At 47.2% G+C, this 22,152-nt stretch overlaps 1 protein-coding gene across 1 annotated transcript in view; it reads right to left on the bottom strand.

The window, feature by feature from the left end:
- Positions 1-1,015: 1,015 nt before the first annotated feature.
- CNR2 (cannabinoid receptor 2) overlaps positions 1,016-22,152 on the bottom strand; it is a 40,619-nt gene continuing 19,482 nt past the window's right edge. The window contains exon 2 of the mRNA XM_040424506.1: positions 1,016-2,162. Within this exon, the coding sequence (XP_040280440.1) occupies positions 1,043-2,110 (1,068 nt within the window). The 5' untranslated portion in view covers positions 2,111-2,162 and the 3' untranslated portion in view covers positions 1,016-1,042. The remainder of the gene's footprint in view (positions 2,163-22,152) is intronic.

The raw sequence follows: 22,152 nt of genomic DNA, 5'->3' as shown, positions 1-22,152 counted from the left end.
ACTAGTCTCACTTACCTGCCATTGCCATATGTCTGTTTATGTTCCCCTTTCTTTATAGCTTGGCCATTTTAGACTCCTGTTACTCCGTGTCCAGGAGGAACGGGCTGTCTACCCAGCTCCTAGTACAGGGATCGACGGAGGGTCAGAAGGGATCCAAGGTTCCTGAGCATGAGCCCTCCTACCTTCAAGGGCGGCTCATGCAGCTAGGAGTCAGGGTCAGATTAGGGAAGCTATAGGAGGTGACCTGCTCCCTAATTCTGTGTTACTGGCCAAGTAGCGACCTTACATCTCCTGATACCGCACAGCTGAGGGTTTTCCCCATCCTCAGCTGTGACACAAGGTTTGGCAAATGTGCAAGTGCGTTGTGTACTTGAGAACTGTAAGATCCAGCAACAGAACTGTATATATCAGATTTTTCAGTGTGAAATAATGTGGTTTATATACATGAATCAGGGATCGACTGGTCATATACCATACAGGAAAATTCCTGGTAGGCCGATATCCAGGGGGGCTACCTGAGGCCTCCTCACATCCATCTGCTGGGTACATAACAACCAGGCGTCACCTTTACACAGGCAGATTATCGCTAACGAGAGTTCATATGAACACTTGTTAGCGATAATCTCCCTGAACATCAGGCAGTTTAAAGGGCTCTTAAGAGTCTGAAGGCGTGCGGATATATCATCCAGCAAGAACTATATATAGTAAGTTTGTGTTCCAAAGGGCTTTCTACATGGGTCTACAAAAGCTCATCCTTGATCCTTGGACCATGTGAAAAGGCAATTAGCTGTTTCCGCCTCTAGTCATTTGACATGGGCAGCATAGCTTTGCAATCAAAATGCAAAATATATTAAGATTCTTTAGAGCTTCTGTATGATACAAATGTCTCCTGTACCCATTAATGTGAGGAAAGCAGTACAATAGGATTCGTTTTGTACACAGTAAAGTTCTGATATGTTCACTGTCCAATAAAAACATGGAAAATCAGCACGAGGAGCAGTGAAGAGATAGTCGTTCACAGCAGTGATCTAGCAAATGGTCCTTACATGCTGACTTCAGTATCACAAACTGTGTCATCACAGGTGGCATCAAAAGCCATGTTCTTTTCAGTTCCATCCACTTTTTGCTGACCAGGCAGATTCTTCAGACATTTCAGCTTTTGTAAGACTCTGATTAGCCTGCGTCGTAACTCTCTGCTCCGGAGAGCGTAGACTATTGGGTTGATCATGGAGTTGACTAAACAAAGAGTGCTACAAAATGCAAACACAGCCTTGATTCTTGCATTTAATGAGTTTATGAGGCTGAAAATCATAAGAATGAGAACTGGGCTCCAGCAGACTATCAACACAATTAATACAAGTGCTAGAGTTTTGGCCAACATGATGTCCAATCTCACTCGGGCTTGTCCTTTTTCTGCTTGTATATTATGCTTCTTCATATAGCTTGTATGCTTGTGTGCCTTCCATAGAATATGGCTGTAGGAGAATATTATAGAGCTGAGAAGTATTACAACTAACACAATCCAAAAGGACAAATATTTGTTGCCAATCAGTGGGAATAGTTCTGAGCAGACAACTTCAAGACTACAGCAATTAACACCCATGAGAGGTAGATATGAGATAATGGTTGTACTGATCCACATTACTGTCAATGCCAGAAGAGCTCTTTGTCTGGTCACCATTGCTTTATATGCCCATGGCTTATGGATACAAATGTACCGGTCAAAAGCTGTCAGAAGTAAACTTCCAAGTGAGGCTGTGAAGGACAAGGTGACGCCACCAAGTTTGAATAAAAAAACTGCAGGAGTACCAGCACTATGAAAAACGTGGAAGTCAATGAAGCTGTATGAGAAAATAAGACTTGCTAGTAGGTCTGCTGTAGCCAGGCTGCTGATAAATAGGTAGGATGGTTTTTTTCTCAGATGGGAAGAGGTAAGAATCATGGAAAGGACCAATATGTTCTCCAGGATACATAGTACTCCCATTACAATGCAGATAAATGCAATAAGGATTTTCTGTGTGCTGCTGTCCAGGATCAAGTAGCACTGGATGTCTATGCCTTGGGTGGAACATCTTGTAGAACTATTGGAGTCAGTGGCACATTGGTTCATTGTAAAGTTTCTGACTTTTCCAAATTGTTATTGGAGGCATTTGCTATAAACACTATGGAAGAAAAAAAACATTGTTAGCTATTTAGTTGCACATGCCATTGAACACACAATAATTGATGATTATGCAGTCATCTACAGTATATTTACTGCATTTTCATGATAGAAACAATTTTGGTAACAAAATGTCATGATTCAACCTTGGATATATTGCTTTTAGCCCCTGTCAGGGAATAAGGTCTGTTCCCCATGTATATGTATGTATGGTGATCACCTAGGCACAGGAGCCATGGCTCCAGGATCACTATGGAAGCCTTGCTGCAACTGAGTCATGCAGATACTCCGATAATCCCTTAAATACCACGAACAATAGCAACTGCAGCATCCAAGGGGTTTAAAATCTACATGGGCTCCCTAAAATGCTATTGCGTGGTGCTGCTGAGTTGCTATGGCTGCTGGAGGCCTAAAAATGGCCTTCAGGACAGTCATCTATGGAAGCCTATTAGGCCCTGCTAGAGGCATGCCTGTCTTAATATTAAAGGGGTTGTCTCATGACAGACAATGGGTGCATATAACCAGGATATGCTGGGACCCTCACCTGTATTGAGAACGGAGCCCCGAAAGTGAAGGAGGGCACACTGTGCATGAGCAGCCGCCCTTTGTTCATTTTGTATGGGGCCGGCAAAAATAGCCGAGCGCTGGCTCGGCTATTTCCATTGAGCGTTGTGGGGATTTGCTCTGATAGACAGGCTTGCGGATGCAGTACAGAGGCAACGACAATGTCTTTAACTTAAACAGTGCAGTGTTTTATTCACACATATTAAGCATGCATGGGATAGGCATAAGGCCATCCTTCATATAAGATAGGGCCAGGGGCTATCCATAGTATTTAGTATATTGGGCAGACTAGATGGGCCAAATGGTTCTTATCTGCCGACACATTCTATGTTTCTATAAATAAAGTGACAACAAAAAGGCAGTTTCAAGGAAAAAGAGTCACCTTGAGTCTGGTGTTTGTTCACACCAGGCTGCAGCACATAAGTCCTTGGGTGAAGCAGAAGTCCACGTGCTTTTTCCCTAAACAATATAGCAGGCCTTAGTCCTGGCCCAAACTCTCAGGCTCCAACACCCAGACTGACAAAGCTCCAGTATCAGATGGAGGATAATCAGCCCAGCTGAGACTAGGTTTTTATCCAAAACCCGGCCTGGAACGTGGGGAACAGCCACCCACCCTGCACTTTGGCTGCTCCTATTAAGAGCCGGCCCGGATCGGCTTTACAGCCACACTAAATAATCAATAGTGTCAGTCAGCACTAGCTGCCGCTGACATTTAAAATTACCGGCTCTTACCTCACCGAGGCCAGGAACCTCGGTGACACATATCTACCGTCAATTATGGCCCCTTGCGCTTTCCTACATACCTCCCCATTTTGTTCAACCCTGAGGGGGTGAACACCCGCCAGACAGTGTACCCGGGACAGGGCATCTGCATTACCGTGTAACCTGCCTGCCCTATATTCCACGGAAAACTTAAAGTTCTGTAGAGACAAAAACCACCTGGTGACCCGAACATTCCTCTCTTTGGCCTGGCTCATCCACTTGAGAGGGGAGTGATCGGTTACCAGACGGAACTTTCTTCCCAACAGGTAATAGCGGAGAAACTCGAGTGCCCACTTGATGGCCAGACACTCTCTCTCTACTATACTGTACCTAGTCTCGGCTGGGGTAAGTTTGTGGCTCAGGAAAACAACGGGATGCTCCTCCCCATTGATGTCCTGAGAGAGTACAGCTCCGAGGCCTACTGTACCACAAACTCCCTCTTGAAGTCGGGTGTAACCAACATCGGGGATCCACACAGGGCCGACTTCAGAGCGGAGAAAGCCCTTTCCGCCTGCTCATTTCACTGAACCGTCACTGACTTGCATCCCTTCAAAAGGCCTGTCAATGGAGCAGCGACTGTAGCAAAGTGGGGGACAAAACTCATATAGTATCCCACCATTCCCAGGAACGACTTTACTTGCCAAGTAGTGACCGGTCGTGGCCATTTCCGAATTGCCTCAATTTTGCTTATCTGAGGTTTAATAATTCCACGCCCAATTACATACCCCAGGTACTTGGTCTCTTCTAACCCTATCGCTCACTTTTTCGGGTTAGCGGTTAAGCCAGCCTTCCTAAGGGAGTCCACTACAGCCTGTACTTTAGGTAGGTGACTTTCCCAGTCGGTGCTGTGGATAACGATATCCGAAGTGTACCGACGATGTGGACGGAGTGCAATGTCCATTAGCCTTTGAAACGTGGTGGGAGCGCCATGTAGACGAAAGGGTAATACCTTGTACTGATACAACCCCTCTGGCGTGATGAAAGCCGTTTTTTCCTTGGCAGCCTCTGTCAAGGGTACCTGCCAGTACCCTTTGGTGAGGTCCAACACAGAAAAATACCGGGCTTGGCCTAACTTCTCAATAAGCTCATCTACTTGGGGCATGGGATGTGCGTCAAATTTGGACACCTCATTAAGTTTGCGGAAGTCGTTACTGAAGCGCAATGTCCCGTCCGGCTTGGGTATTAAGACTATCGGACTGGCCCATTCACTTTTTGACTCCTCGATGACACCTACAGTCATGTGAAAAAATTAGGACACCCTTTGAAAGCATGTGGTTTTTTGTAACATTTTTAATAAATGGTTATTTCATCTCCGTTTCAACAATACAGAGAGATTAAAGTAATCCAACTAAACAAAGAAAACTGAAGAAAAGTCTTTTCAAGATCTTCTGTAAATGTCATTCTACAAAAATGCCTATTCTAACTGAGGAAAAAGATAGGACACCCTCACATGTATTCCCTCTTAAATTGGCTCAGATCTCACCCAGGTATATCACACCAGGTGCACATAATTAGTAGATCGTTACTCTGCATGTTGAATGAGGCTTGCCCTATTTAAACCTCAGACATTTAGTTTGGTGTGCTCCTGACTGTTGAAGTGAGAGTGAGCACCATGGTGAGAGCAAAAGAGCTGTCAGAGGACTTCAGAAAAAAGATTGTAGCAGCCTATGAGTCTGGGAAGGGATTTAAAAAGATCTCAAAAGATTTTGAAATCAGCCATTCCACTGTCCGGAAGATAGTCTACAAGTGGAGGGCTTTCAAAACAACTGCCAACATGCCCAGGACTGGTCGCCCCAGCAAGTTCACCCCAAGAGCAGACCGCAAGATGCTAAAAGAGGTATCCAAAAACCCTAAAGTGTCCTCTCGAGAACTACAGCAGGCTCTGGCTACTGTTGATGTAGAAGTACATGCCTCTACAATCAGAAAGAGACTGTACAAGTTTAACTTGCATGGGAGGTGTGCAAGGAGGAAACCTTTGCTTTCCAAGAGAAACATCGAGGCCAGACTGACATTTGCCAGCGATAAAGTTGACAAAGACCAGGACTTCTGGAATAATGTTCTTTGGACAGATGAGTCCAAAATTGAATTATTTGGACACAACAGCAGAGGACATGTTTGGCGTAAACCAAACACAGCATTCCAAGAAAAGAACCTCATACCAACTGTGAAGCATGGAGGTGGAAGTGTCATGGTTTGGGGCTGCTTTGCTGCAGCAGGACCTGGTCAGCTCACCATCATAGAATCCACGATGAATTCTACTGTGTATCAGAAGGTGCTTGAAGAACATGTGAGACCATCAGTTAGAAAATTAAAGCGGAAGCGGAACTGGACCATGCAACATGACAATGACCCAAAACATACTAGTAAATCAACCAAAGGTTGGCTGAAAAAGAAGAAATGGAGAGTCCTGGAATGGCCAAGTCAAAGTCCAGATTTGAATCCCATTGAGATGCTGTGGGGTGACTTGAAAAGGGCTGTACGTGCAAGAAACCCCTCAAACATCTCACAGCTGAAAAAGTTCTGCATTGAGGAGTGGGGTAAAATTTCCTCAGACCGATGTCGAAGACTGGTAGATGGCTACAAGAACCGTCTCACTGCAGTTATTTCAGCCAAAGGAGGTAACACTCGCTATTAGGGGCAAGGGTGTCCTATCTTTTTCCTCAGTTAGAATAGGCATTTTTGTAGAATGACATTTACAGAAGATCTTGAAAAGACTTTTCTTCAGTTTTCTTTGTTTAGTCGGATTACTTTAATCTCTCTGTATTGTTGAAACGGAGATGAAATAACCATTTATTAAAAATGTTACAAAAAACCACATGCTTTCAAAGGGTGTCCTAATTTTTTCACAAGACTGTAGCTGCAGCATCAGCTGCACTTCCTCCACGATGGCTTGTCGCCGAGCCTCGGGTACCCGGTACGGTTTGACCTGACTTTTGCCTGAGGCTCAGTGATAATGTCATGTTGGATTATGGAAGTGCATCCAGGAAGGTCCGAGAACACATCCGTGTTCTGACTAACGAACTCCCTGGCCTCCTGAGCCTGTTTAGAGGAGAGGCTGTCAGCAATTCTCACTGTGGCAGCCGCTTCCCTTGCTTCAGACAGAGGGACCGAATCCGCTTCCCCTAGAAACACTGGTCGTGGGCTGTCTTCCGTACAGGTTTCCCGATCTTTCCAGGATTTGAGCAGATTCACATGGTACACCTGCTTTGGCTTTCGCCTCCCCGGCTGATGTACCTTGTAATCTACCTCTCCAATTTTTTTCAAGTACCTAGTAGGGTCCCTGCTTCTAGCTAGAAACCTACTGTCTACGGTTGGTACCAGCACCAATACCTGATCACCCGGGTTAAAGTTCCAGACCCGAGCCTGCGGATTATAGATCCTACTCTGGGCTCGCTGTGCTGCCTCCATATGCTCCCTAACCAGAGGTAACACAGTTTCCATCCGTCCTTGCATCTGGGTGACATACTCAACAACACTGTGCGGTGTGGGTTGTTGTTCCCACGTCTTTGGCGACATCCAACAGACCGCGAGGGTGTCTGCTGTATAGCAGTTTGAAGGGCGAGAACCCAGTAGAGGCCTGGGGCGCTTCTCACACTGCGAACATGAGATAGGGCAGAAGAAACTCCCAGTCCCTCCCATCCTTAGACACCACTCTTTTTAACATATTTTTTAATGTTTGATTAAACCTTTCTACCAGGCCATCCGTTTGCAGATGATACACGGACGTCCATAACTGTTTTATGTGGAGCAACTTACAGAGTTCCCTTATGACCTTGGACATAAACGGGGTCCCTTGGTCAGTCAGAACCTCCTTAAGCAGACCCAGTCAAGAAAACATCTCCATTAACTCCTTAGCTATGAGTTTGGCTGATGTATGACGCAGTGACACCGCCTCCCGGTACCGAGTGGCGTAGTCGAGGATGACCAAGATGTGTTGGTGCCCTCTAGTGGACTTCGGTATTGGGCCTACAGGATCCATAGCGATCCGCTCAAATGGAACCTCAATAATCGGGAGAGGGACCAGAGGACTACTGAAATGTGGCTGGGGGCTGGTTATCTGGCAGGTTGGGCAAGACTTGCAATACTCTTCCACCTCTCTGAATACAATGGGCCAGTAGAACCGCTGTAGAATCCGGTCCTGCGTTTTCTGCTGGACCAGGTGTCCCCCAAGAACATGTTGGGCTAACTCCAACACGAGCTTGCGATACGCCTTGGGCACCACCAGCTGTTCAATATGCTCACCCCGTAGTTTATTTACCCGGTACAGTATCTCCTGTTGAACCACAAAACAGGGGAACATAGACTCGGCCCCCAGTTGTTGCGGCTCACCCTCAACTACTACCACATTCTCCCAGGCTCGGGATAAAGTCGGGTCCTGGTGCTATGCTGTATCAAAATTATCCCCAGAGACATTGAGGTCTGCCAGCTCAGGACCCGGCGGCAAGTCCTCCACGTCTCCCATCATCACACTTAGCAGGATTGTCTCCCCCTCTTCCACCGAAGTGGTGGTCACCCCTACTGCTGGCCCTTCTGACTCAGGTTTCCAAGGTTCTGGCCTCCCCCCTGAGCCAGGCCACTCTGCTAGGGTTACATCTGTCTCCCGGGTATTGGTAACTTTTGTATCCAGCCAGAGTGCCGGGAAACTGGGGAAGTCTCTCCCAATTATCAACTCATATGGTAACTTTGTGGCGACGGCCACCTCATGCATCCACCTGCCGGCCACCGTTGACAGAGAGACCAAGGCGGTGGGATACTCTTTTAAGTCCCCATGAATGCAGACAACGCCGGTATACTCAGCGGGCCGCACCAGGGAAGCTCTTACCAGGGACACCAGGCTCCCTGAATCCAGCAGTGCCACCACTAGAGTGTCCCCCACTTCCACCTGGCACAGGTGACTATTGTCTACAGTCTCTGAGGTACCTGTGGCACATAGCTTCCTGGCATACAATGAGTGGCGGTAGCCATAGTTGGTGTCAATGGGTTCACCCCGATGGGCACAGTCGGCTCTTATATGTCCAGGTTTGTGATACCGGGGCTGGGTCTGCAGGGGGTAAGTCCCGGGTGGGTTTGGCTGACACCAGCTGCCGGGTTTGGATAGGAGATTTCTGGGTTTTAGCTGGCCCCTTCCCAAAAGAACCCCCCTGCAGATTTCTGGTGGCCTCATAGCGCTCCACCAGGTAGACCATCTCCAAGGCATTATTCGGAGACACCTGGCCGATCCAGTGCTGGAGAGGGTACAGCAAAGCCCTCAAAAACACATCTGCCAACAGCTGATCCAACATAGCAGTGGGAGTCAATATGTGTCATGGTCGTATTGTTTGACCATGACGCGGTTGCCATGCAGACTGGTTGCCGGTGGCAACGAGTAGTTTTCGGTTTGCATGTGCACTTCCCCTTAGGTGATTCTTCCTGCTGTTTGGTGAGTGTGGGGTTAATTTCCTGACTATGTGTGAATCAGGGTGTGGTCTCTTGGAGCTATTCAGCCTAGGCTTGTTGCATGGAGGTTTGTTGTGCTCTAGCCTTGCTTTGGGCTGGAAGCTATGCTCCATTCTGTGGCTATTCCATCTGCCCAGTCATTGAGGGCCACCTTGTTGGACATCAAGGTCTTTTAGCAATGTCATCCCTATGTCTTCTCCATGTCTCCACCCATCCTTATGTGTCTGTTTGGTGTGGGTTTTATTTGGGATTTGGTTGTTATGTCTTGTGCGTTGTTACAGGTCTGGTCTGTTGATGTTTTGTCCAGCATGTCTGCTAGACATTTCCCCTGTTCGTCTTCTGAACCTAAAGACATTAGCAGCCTTTCCTGGAGCCACCTTGCTTCAGTGTCCGCATGGGGGTCCAGGTTGTTGTTGTGTGGTTATTCCATCTTTGCTGCGGCAGGTAAGTGTTTGATGTTCCGTTGTTACATTGTGTTCTTACCTGCCGTGCAGTTGCTGCATTGTCTTTCTCCCTGTCTGCTACTGGGCCGCTGGAGACCCCTTTCATCAGTGGTGATGGATGAACAGGAGGTCTCTGCCCTATCACTATGTTGAGGGCGATGCGGGATTCCTAGACCTTTAGGTTTGTGGGTATGAGCCCCTTTACCTTTGAAGGCGGCTCATACAGCTAGGAGTCTAGGGCAATTTTAGGGAAGCTTTAGGAGGGGATCAGCTCCCTTTTCCCTGCCTACAGCCTAGTACCTGGTGACATTGTACGGTGGGGAGTTTCCCCCACTCCCCACCGTGACAATATGTCAGGCTGCAGCTATTTTTGCAATCGGTGCAGCAGATCATAATATTGTGGTCTAGGGGGTTCAGCCGGGTTAAATTCCCACTGATGCACCCTCTGGGCCCGGACCAATACATTCACCCCGAGTCTCGCCAGGATCTCACCTTTTACTGTCGGATAGTCGGCCGCTTGATCATCGGGGAGATCAAACCATACTTGCTGGGGACCAGACACCAGGAACAGAGCAACAACCTCAGCCCACTGGTCTCGGGGTAACTTTTCCCTCACTGCCACTTTTTCGAAGACCGCCAGATAGGTCTCGACGTCAACTGAGGGGGTCATCTTCGGAATCACCACGCGGACAGCTTTCCGGGCATCGTGGACATTCTGGGACGCTCCTGCCGCCTGCAATGCTATTACATGTTGCAATAGCAGCTGGTTAGCTTCTTGTTGCTGCTTGTTAGCCTCCCGCTGCTGCAAGTTAGCCTCCACGAGGGCCTTCATTTTGTCAGGGGACACGGGTCGTAACCTTGCCGGCTTAATGTAGGACATACACTTGTGCCAGGGAAAAACAAAAAATTTTAGGCCTTCTGGCCTGCCTCACTGCGTTTGCCCGCATCCGACACCAATTGTGGGGATTTGCTCTGGTAGACAGGCTTGCGGACGCAGTACAGAGGCAACGACAACGTCTTTAACTTAAACAGTGCAGTGTTTTATTCACACATAAGTAAAGTGACAATAAAAAGGCAGTTTCAAGGAAAAACAGTCACCTTGAGTCTGGTGTTTGTGCAGTGACCAGAAACAGGTACACTGACGCCACTTATGCAGTGGGTCAGGATATGGGTGGTTAATAGTCTATAGTTGGTTTGTGACACCAATTGCAGCGTGCGCAGGGTCCTATCACAGGGTCCTCCCAAGGTGTTATAACGCACGTCCTAGGTTAGGAATGCCAGAGTGGTGTAATGGATTATAATATCTCTATAGCGTGGTGATAATTGTGTCAAAGGTGTCTCCTACCTGGGTACGGCTGGAGTCCTGGCTCACTTGCAATAGATTTGAGTGTAGTGATAGTAGGAGTAATAGAGGAATTTTGCAGCAGAAATGATGTCCAGACCTTTAGATGAGGTTCAAGCGTTTCTTTACTGAAGGTAATTTGTATCCAAGCAGTATACAGCTTTGGTCTTTGGTCCCAGCAGGTTTTAGCAATGGTTGGCAGGAATAAACACTTCTGCACTTTAAATCCGGAGCTTGCAGGATAATTTGTTTGCTTGGTAGCTCTGTAATGGTGGCAGGAACTAATCTTCTTCACCTTTCTGTACTTCTGCTGTATGGGGACAGACTAGCTGAGGAGGATATGGCTTCTCCTAGGTCTCTGGACTTACTCTCTGATGGTTTCTCAGGGAATTCTTTCTTCCTGGAACTCTGGAGGCTGTCTGCTTTCTTCATCCAGCTGAGGCTGTAGGTTCTCAGACTGGGTATGTGATCAATGTCTCAGCCGAGACAAGATCCTGGCTTTCTTCCCTATTCAGGGGATCTCCTACACACACACCCTACCCCTAGCAGGCGGTGGGCTACACTGACTCTAACTTCCTTCTCATCCCATGCTGCAGGATGTGGGAACAGTTCACACCTCCACAAAGGGGGAGCTAAACTGGAATAATCCATTCCAGCCTAGATATACTAAACTGTAACTAGTACCTGGCCAATGCGTTGCTGCCACCCAGTGGCGTCGCCAGGGGGGGCCAGAGGGGGCCACCGCCCCCCCCCTACATCATGCTGTGCCCCCCCAACTAAAATGCCCCCCCCCCCCCCAAGTGAAGTGAGCCGCCAGCGTCTTAACACAGCGTCCGGCTGCAGAGCAGAGTGAGGAGGGGAGAGGGGGCGGGGCATGCACGGCAGTTCCCGATAGGCTCCACCCACCTTCCAGGCAGGAAAGGCAGTGAGTGCAGAGCCAGCCCAGTAGCCGGAGCATGAATGAAGATGAAGAACTGAAGTCCACACTCCAGGCAGAGAGTGATTCAAGCGACCCAGAGTGAGTGTCCCTGAGTGCAGAGTCCCACCCTGTGTAATTAGGTGAGAGGAGGGGAGAGGCGGCCATTATATTAATAACAAAGAGGGGGACATTATATTAATAATAAATAGGGGGCCAATACGTTAGTATTAATGTAATGTCCCCCTCTTTATTATTAATATAATGGCCCCCTCTTTATTATTAATATAATGGCCCCCTCTTTATTATTAATGTAATGGCCCCCTCTTTATTATTAATATAATGGCCCTCTCTTTATTATTAATGTAATGGCCCCCTCTTTATTATTAATGTAATGCCCCCCTCTTTATTATTAATATAATGGCCCCCTCTTTATTATTAATATAATGGCCCCCTCTTTATTATTAATATAATGGCCCCCTCTTTATTATTAATGTAATGGCCCCCTCTTTATTATTAATATAATGGCCCCCTCTTTAATAACAAAGAGGGGGCCATTATATTAATAATAAAGAGGGGGCTATTATATTAATAACACAGAGGGGGACATTATATTAATAATAAAGCGGGGACATTATATTAATAACAAAGAGGGGGCTATTGTATTATTAACAAAGAGGGGGTCATTATAATATACAGGGGGAATAATATTATGGGGAATAAATATACAGGGGAAATAATATTATGGGGAATGGGGGACTATCTGTATGGCTCTAGCCCAGTATTGGGGGGCAGCAGGAGGAGTTGTTGAGACACCAGGAAGGAGAGGATGAGAGTAAAGTGAGGAACCTAAAAAAATTTCTGTGAAACTCTGCAGAGATAAGAAGTGGCTGAAAGAAAGTATCATGACGGTCTTATCTCTGAATGAAGACGTCGAGGAGAGTCTACATCACAGGAGACGTCACTGGATGTAACAGGTATGGGGCGGTATTATACTGTAATAATAATGTCCATGCACATATCTGTTTCACAGTAGGGTTGGGGGAGGAGATTTAGAATATGGCCCACACTGCCGCATTCGGCCCCAGACTTCAGGTCACACTGTGCGTGTTCTGAATTCTGGGGGCTTACACCCATCTACTACATTATCTGTACTCAGAGAGTTATCCCTGTGTTATCTGTGGTGTTACATAGGACTGCAGGTGATCTACTACAGTATCTGTTAAAAGGGGCGTGCCTGGGGTAGGGGGGGGGGCGCAATTTTTGGCTTGCCCCGGGTGCTGGCAACCCACGCTACGCCACTGGGGGAGGGAGAGGCGTGTCTCCACTAGGCCGGCAGCCTATCAGAGGCCGGCGCAGGCGGCGCGATGACGTCATCGCGCCGCCTGAGCCTTACAGCGCGGGACACAGAAAGAGTCTGCATCGCATCGCTGACACTGAGGTAAGTATAAGTGGTTTTTTTTTGTTTGTTTTTTTTACAATAGTGTTACTGGCACATTATGGGGGCTTATTACAATCGGGGGGACTTAATACTGGCACATGATGGGGGGGACTTAAAACTGGCACATGATGATGGGGGGGACTTAATACTGGCACATGATGATGGGGGGGGACTTAATACTGGCACATGATGATGGGGGGACTTAATACTGGCACATGATGATGGGGGGGACTTAATACTGGCACATGATGATGGGGGGGACTTAATACTGGCACATGATGATGGGGGGGACTTAATACTGGCACATGATGATGGGGGGGGCTTAATACTGGCACATGATGATGGGGGGGACTTAATACTGGCACATGATGATGGGGGGGACTTAATACTGGCACATGATGATGGGGGGGACTTAATACTGGCACATGATGATGGGGGGGACTTAATACTGGCACATGATGATGGGGGGGACTTAATACTGGCACATGATGATGGGGGGGACTTAATACTGGCACATGATGGGGGGGCTTAATACTGGCACATGATGGGGGGGCTTAATACTGGCACATGATGGGGGGCTTAATACTGGCAAGATGGGGGCTTAATACTGGCACGATGGGGGGCTTAATACTGGCACATGATGGGGGGCTTAATACTGGAACATAGGGGGGCTTAATACTGGCACATGATGGGGGGCTTAATACTGGCACGTAATGGGGGGGCTTATTACTGGCACGTAATGGGGGGGCTTGTTACTGGCACGTAATGGGGGGGCTTACTAGCACGTAATGGGGGGCTTATTACTGGCACGTGATGGGGGGCTTATTACTGGCACGTGATGGGGGGCTTATTACTGGCACGTGATGGGGGGCTTATTACTGGCACGTGATGGGGGGCTTATTACTGGCACGTGATGGGGGCTCTTGTTACTGGCACGTGATGGGGGCTTATTACTGGCAGTGGCACGTTATTGAGGGCACTTATTACTGGCACATTATTGGTGGGCACTATAGCGGCATCTACTGAGGCCACAAAGAAGGGGTGTTTTATATGGGGGGGCTTATTACTGGCACGTAATGGGGGGCTTATTACTGGCACGTAATGGGGGGGCTTATTACTAGCACGTAATGGGGGGCTTATTACTGGCACATTGGGGGGCTTATTACTGGCACGTGATGGGGGGCTTATTACTGGCACGTGATGGGGGGCTTATTACTGGCACGTGATGGGGGGCTTATTACTGGCACGTGATGGGGGGCTTATTACTGGCACGTGATGGGGGCTCTTGTTACTGGCACGTGATGGGGGCTTATTACTGGCACATTGGGGGACTCTTGTTACTGGCAGTGGCACGTTATTGAGGGCACTTATTACTGGCACATTATTGGTGGGCACTATAGCGGCATCTACTGAGGCCACAAAGAAGGGGTGTTTTATATGGGGGGCTCTGTACAGTAGCATTTTATACTGGGACACATTATGGTGGGTACTATGGAGAAGGGGAGACAGGAGTACTATGGAGTCATCTACGGGGGGCACTAAGAAGGGGTATTTTATACTTGCAAATTATGGGGGACACTGAGGGCATCTACTGGGGCATGATATATGGGGCATTTTATACTGGTACATTATGGGGGGCACTAGCAGGAAGGGGGGAGAGGAGCACTATGGAGGCATTTACTGGGGCACTATATAGGGTAAAAAAAAAACTATACTGGCGCAGTGTGATACTGGCACATTATGGGGGACATTAGCTCAACTGGGGGCATAAGGGGGTATGTTTTGCACATTATAAGGAGAATTATTTATACTGGTGGGCATTATGGTGGGCTTTATTACTCCCACATGGTATGACCCCCTAGTAGCAGCACCATCCTCTCCCTGCTCTGCTATCCCTCTGCCCCTTCTCCAAATCCTTATTATGAAATCTTTCTCATTAGGATAAAACACAACATCAGCTCCGCCGAGCCCCGGCCAAAGTGTTGAAGTGGCGTCTGAGATCCCCAAGGGCCAAGCCAAGTAACTGTAAGTGTTCATGTGAAATATGTTTATTTTATATATGTACACTCCTGTGAGAGGCGGGGAGGGAGATCTGTGGATGACACTGTTATAGGGAGGGAGATCTGTGGATGACACTGTTATGGAGGGGGAAATGGGGATGACACTGTCATGGGGTGGATCTGTGGATGACACATATAGCATAAGATGCTATATACGGTACGTGGCATCCACAGATCCCCCCCATAGCAGTGTCATCCACAGATCCCCCTCTCTATAAAAGTGTCATCCACAGACAGCTGGACTTTTCTTCCCTGTTGCGGTTTTAGGTATTGGGTAAAGTATTGCAGCATTTCTAAGCATACTTGTGTAAATGTATCGTTGTTATAGCTGCCCCCCCTACTTTTGTCCTGGCCCCCAGTGTGCCCCCCCAAAATTTGAAAGCTAGAGACGCCACTGCTGCCACCTGCTGGTAAACCTGGAAAACTACAAAAGAAACATTGAATTTAACATGGTTTTGCGCACATTTGTGAAGACATGAGCAAAATCATACCAGATGACAATATAAAGGCTCTTAGAAGATAGTAGCGGGGTAGATGCGTGTAGAAACACAACTCTGGGGTGTTACATTTGTTCACACAAGGCTGCAGCACATAAGTCCTTGGGTGAAGCAGAAGTCCACTTTTTCCCCAAACAATATAGCAGGCCCTAGTCCTGGCCCAAACTCTCAGGCTCCAACACCCAGACTGATAAAGCTCCAGTATCAGATGGAGGATAATCAACCCAGCTGAGACTGCTGGCTGAGTTTTTAGCCCAAACCAAAACCCGGCCTGGAACGTGGGGGACAGTCACCCACCCTGCACTTTGGCTGCTCCCAGTAAGAGCCGGCCTGGATCGGCTTTACAGCCGCACTAAATATTCAATAGTGTCAGTTAGCTGACACTTAAAATTACCGGCTCTTACCTCACCGAGGCCAGGAACCTCGGTGACACATATCTTCCGTCAATGACGGCCCCTTGCGCTTTCCTACAGCGTATAGAAGTGAATGGGAGCAGTGGCTGGTCATGCGCGGTGCGCTCTCAGTCACTTTTATGGGGAGCCGGCATGGTGGGGCTCCGTTCTTGATATAGGTGCAGGTCCCAGTGGTGGAACCCGCACCAACAAGACAATGGGGGCATATCCTAGCGATATGCCCCCATTGTCTATGATGAGACAACCCCTTTAACAGGTAAAATACACTGCAATAGAGAAGAGACTGATCAGAGGTTGAAGTGCCTAAGGCTACTTTCACTCTAGTGGCACGGACCTCCGGCAGGCTGTTACGTTGGGTGAACAGCTTGTCGGATCCATCCTGCCACTAGTGAATGTGTGCCCCCGGACTGCCGCTCCGTCCCCATTGACTATAATGGGGGCGGGGTGGAGTTCCGGCGGAGGCACGGCGAGAGGCTACCGGAATAAATGTCCGACATGTTGTAGTTTTGCTACGGCAGCGTTTCACCGTGCGCTGCCGTGCCTCCGCTGGAACTCCGCCCCGCCCCCATTATAGTCAATCGGGACGGAGCGGCAGTCCGGGGGCACACGTTCACTAGCGGCAGGACGGATCTGACAGGCTGTTCACCCGACGGAGCAGCCTGCCGGAGGTCCGTGCCGCTAGTGTGAAAGTAGCCTTAAGTGGGACAAGAAAATTTTGAAAAATATTAAAAAAATAAAATACATACGGTATTTGTTATTGCTGTGATTGTAACCACTCAGATTATTAAATTATCCTATTTTTTTGTCAGATCTCTTGACAGCATGTGATCACTGAGGACAGTGATTGGCTGCAGGAAGTGGTAGGAGGACCAAACAAGTGCCGTAGAGAACAGCACTGAAGAAAGAGGTAAGTATAACATAATTTTTTATTTTGGTCAATTGGAAGATTCGTCTGAGACTTTTAATTTTCTTGGACAAGTCATTTATTTCATATGCAAATGAGTACTAAGGGCAGGCCCAAACCACTCTGTGTACCTTTGCTCCTCCTGCTTCCTCTACTGAGATGACCGGTCGAGGCAATATGACTATGCAGGAACCTGGCCCTGTCAATAAAGGAGAGGGAGGAGCTGGCAGAGGACGCAGAAGGAGCAAGGGTGCAGAGAATGGCTGGGGTCCATATTTGGTGTACTTATCTGCTCTCTTGCATATGGATAAAAGTATTTTTTCTCCAGAATGGAGCAGTGGATCACTAAGTGAAAGGTATTATTATATTCAATGGAGCTAGCCCCCAATAATGATAATGCTCCCCAAGAGTGCCTCTGTGGGGAATAAACATATGGTGTTTTTTTGCTATAATGTGGTGCCCTCCCTGATGATCCCAATAATAATACCCACCATGGTGCACTCAGTAGTAACAAGGCCTCTCTGGAGCCCCCCAGTATTAATAAGGCCCATCTTAGTGCCCCCAGTATTAATATTGCCCCCTGTAGGGCCCTCAGTAGCATTAAGGACCATCTTTAGTGCCCTAGTAGTTATAATGGCCATATAATTACTCCTGAAGTTATAATGCACCTTATAGTGCCTCCAGTAGTTATAATGGCGCCTGTAATACCCCCAGTAATTATAATGCTCTCTTCTAGTGCCCCCATTAGTTATAATTCCCCCTGTAGTTCCCCCAATAGTTAAAATGTCCCCATATAGTGCCCCAGTAGTTAAAATGTTCATCTATAGTGCCCTAGTAGTTATAATGCCCCTGTAATTACAATGCCCTCTGTAGTGCCCACAGTAGTTAAAATGGACCCTCTATTGCCCCAGTAGTTATAGTGTCCCTGCCTCCTTTAGTGTCTCAGTATTGGCAACAGTAGTTATTCAGGGCCGTCTTTTCGAATGGGCACGCTGGGCAGTTGCCCGGGGGCCCCACTTGCCTGGGGGCCCGCCTGCCCAGTGAACCCACCAGCCAACTTCCCAACCGTCATTTAGCAGCGTTGCCGCCAGGGCCGTCTTTACCAAGGGGCAAAAGGGGCAGCTGCCCTGGGCCCAGTTGCTCCTGGGGGGGCCCAAGGCAGCTGCCTCTTGAGCCCTGCTAGCTACTGCCCCGGGTGTCAGGCTGTCGGCTACACAGGCATCATGATCGTACTGTGTTAATGATCTTAATTCTAGGACCTTAATGAGTTTTGATCTAGGACCTTAATGACATCATTACCATGTGACCAGTAACCTAGCAATTACTGGTCACATGGCTATGAAGTCATCACAGGTCCTATCAGGAGTGTTGCAGAAGTTAACTGTGGAGCTTTTCTGTGTAAAGATTACATCAGAAAAAGGTGACATGGGGTTGTTATTTTAATATACTGTAAACTACTGTATAGTGGGGTGCTGTGTACTGTGTGGGGGGCTGTATACTGTGTGGGGGCCTGTATACTGTGTGGTGGGCTGTATATTGTGTGGTGGGCTATATATTGTGTAATGGGCTGTATATTGTGTGGTGGGCTGTATACTGTGTGTGTGTGTGGGGGGGGGGGGGGTGGCCTGTATACTGTGTGGTGGGCTGTATAGTGTGGGGGGCCTGTATAGTGTGGGGGGGGGGGCTGTATAGTGGGGGGAGTGCTATACTGCTGTACTGTATAGTGTGGGGGGCTGTATACTGTGGGTGCGGTATAGTGTAGAGTGCTGTACTGTATAGTGTGGGGGGCTGTATCGTGTATAGTTTGGGGTGCTGTATACAGTGAGGTGCTGTATAGTGTGGGGGTCTATACTGCTCTACTATATACTGTGGGGTACTGTATAGTGTGGGGTGCTAAACTGCATACTGTGTGGTGCTGTATACTATAGGGTGCTATACTGCATACTGTGTGGTGCTGTATACTATAGGGTGCTATACTGCATACTGTGTGGTGCTGTATACTATAGGGTGCTATACTGCATACTGTGTGGTGCTGTATACTATAGGGTGCTATACTGCATACTGTGTGGTGCTGTATACTATAGGGTGCTATACTGCATACTGTGTGGTGCTGTATACTATAGGGTGCTATACTGCATACTGTGTGGTGCTGTATACTATAGGGTGCTATACTGCATACTGTGTGGTGCTGTATACTATAGGGTGCTATACTGCATACTGTGTGGTGCTGTATACTATAGGGTGCTATACTGCATACTGTGTGGTGCTGTATACTATAGGGTGCTATACTGCATACTGTGTGGTGCTGTATACTATAGGGTGCTATACTGCATACTGTGTGGTGCTGTATACTATAGGGTGCTATACTGCATACTGTGTGGTGCTGTATACTATAGGGTGCTATACTGCATACTGTGGGGTGCTGTATACTATAGGGTGCTATACTGCATACTGTGTGGTGCTGTATACTATAGGGTGCTATACTGCATACTGTGTGGTGCTGTATACTATAGGGTGCTATACTGCATACTGTGTGGTGCTGTATACTATAGGGTGCTATACTGCATACTGTGTGGTGCTGTATACTATAGGGTGCTATACTGCATACTGTGTGGTGCTGTATACTATAGGGTGCTATACTGCATACTGTGTGGTGCTGTATACTATAGGGTGCTATACTGCATACTGTGTGGTGCTTTATACTATAGGGTGCTATACTGCATACTGTGTGGTGCTGTATACTATAGGGTGCTATACTGCATACTGTGTGGTGCTGTATACTATAGGGTGCTATACTGCATACTGTGTGGTGCTGTATACTATAGGGTGCTATACTGCATACTGTGTGGTGCTGTATACTATAGGGTGCTATACTGCATACTGTGTGGTGCTGTATACTATAGGGTGCTATACTGCATACTGTGTGGTGCTGTATACTATAGGGTGCTATACTGCATACTGTGTGGTGCTGTATACTATAGGGTGCTATACTGCATACTGTGTGGTGCTGTATACTATAGAGTGCTATACTGCATACTGTGTGGTGCTGTATACTATAGGGTGCTATACTGCATACTGTGTGGTGCTGTATACTATAGGGTGCTATACTGCATACTGTGTGGTGCTGTATACTATAGGGTGCTATACTGCATACTGTGTGGTGCTGTATACTATAGGGTGCTATACTGCATACTGTGTGGTGCTGTATACTATAGGGTGCTATACTGCATACTGTGTGGTGCTGTATACTATAGGGTGCTATACTGCATACTGTGTGGTGCTGTATACTATAGGGTGCTATACTGCATACTGTGTGGTGCTGTATACTATAGGGTGCTATACTGCATACTGTGTGGTGCTGTATACTATAGGGTGCTATACTGCATACTGTGTGGTGCTGTATACTATAGGGTGCTATACTGCATACTGTGTGGTGCTGTATACTATAGGGTGCTATACTGCATACTGTGTGGTGCTGTATACTATAGGGTGCTATACTGCATACTGTGTGGTGCTGTATACTATAGGGTGCTATACTGCATACTGTGTGGTGCTGTATACTATAGGGTGCTATACTGCATACTGTGTGGTGCTGTATACTATAGGGTGCTATACTGCATACTGTGTGGTGCTGTATACTATAGGGTGCTATACTGCATACTGTGTGGTGCTGTATACTATAGGGTGCTATACTGCATACTGTGTGGTGCTGTATACTATAGGGTGCTATACTGCATACTGTGTGGTGCTGTATACTATAGGGTGCTATACTGCATACTGTGTGGTGCTGTATACTATAGGGTGCTATACTGCATACTGTGTGGTGCTGTATACTATAGGGTGCTATACTGCATACTGTGTGGTGCTGTATACTATAGGGTGCTATACTGCATACTGTGTGGTGCTGTATACTATAGGGTGCTATACTGCATACTGTGTGGTGCTGTATACTATAGGGTGCTATACTGCATACTGTGTGGTGCTGTATACTATAGGGTGCTATACTGCATACTGTGTGGTGCTGTATACTATAGGGTGCTATACTGCATACTGTGTGGTGCTGTATACTATAGGGTGCTATACTGCATACTGTGTGGTGCTGTATACTATAGGGTGCTATACTGCATACTGTGTGGTGCTGTATACTATAGAGTGCTATACTGCATACTGTGTGGTGCTGTATACTATAGGGTGCTATACTGCATACTGTGTGGTGCTGTATACTATAGGGTGCTATACTGCATACTGTGTGGTGCTGTATACTATAGGGTGCTATACTGCATACTGTGTGGTGCTGTATACTATAGGGTGCTATACTGCATACTGTGTGGTGCTGTATACTATAGGGTGCTATACTGCATACTGTGTGGTGCTGTATACTATAGGGTGCTATACTGCATACTGTGTGGTGCTGTATACTATAGGGTGCTATACTGCATACTGTGTGGTGCTGTATACTATAGGGTGCTATACTGCATACTGTGTGGTGCTGTATACTATAGGGTGCTATACTGCATACTGTGTGGTGCTGTATACTATAGGGTGCTATACTGCATACTTGGGGGTTTACATCCACTTTAATCATACAACTAAAAAAACGAAATAAATATAGATATATATATATAAATGTACACACACTCTGGTGCTGGTGGGTAATGCTGGTGTGGGTACTGCTGGTGCTGGTGGGTATTAATGTTGGAGTGGCGTGTGTACTGCCTGGGTACTCTACATTGTGACATCACAAAAAAAAAAAATGTTTGGGTTTACATCCACTTTAAGTTATTAGTGCCCCTCAAGTTTTGACTGTAATATCTTATGTGTCCCCCTTATATAGCAATCTTAGAGTTGCCACTCGTTCGAGGAAGTGTAAAAAAGGTGAGGAAAAATAAAGTTTATTACGTGTTGGTGAAAATAACCTTTAGTGCAGAAATGAAACGTAATGTTTTGAGTGGAGCACAGAAGAGGAAAAAGGCTGCAGAGGAGAAAGAGAAAATGTGCAAACTTCCAAAACTAACATCTTGGCTCAATCCAGGTGCAACGTCAGCCAGTAGTTCTGCTCCTCCAGATGTAGCATCCACATCTACATGCACTCCAATTCCAGCAGAAATACCAATGGTATCATTACCTGATCCTACTGCTGGGGAAAATCCACAAGAGGAAATGCCCAATAAATATCGCCTTATTGATAATTTGCATTTTTATTCTAGTGCGTG

Source organism: Bufo bufo, chromosome 3 (assembly GCF_905171765.1).
Source record: "Bufo bufo chromosome 3, aBufBuf1.1, whole genome shotgun sequence".
Classification (NCBI taxonomy): Eukaryota; Metazoa; Chordata; class Amphibia; order Anura; family Bufonidae; genus Bufo; species Bufo bufo.
This window is presented reverse-complemented; position numbering and strand designations above follow the sequence as displayed.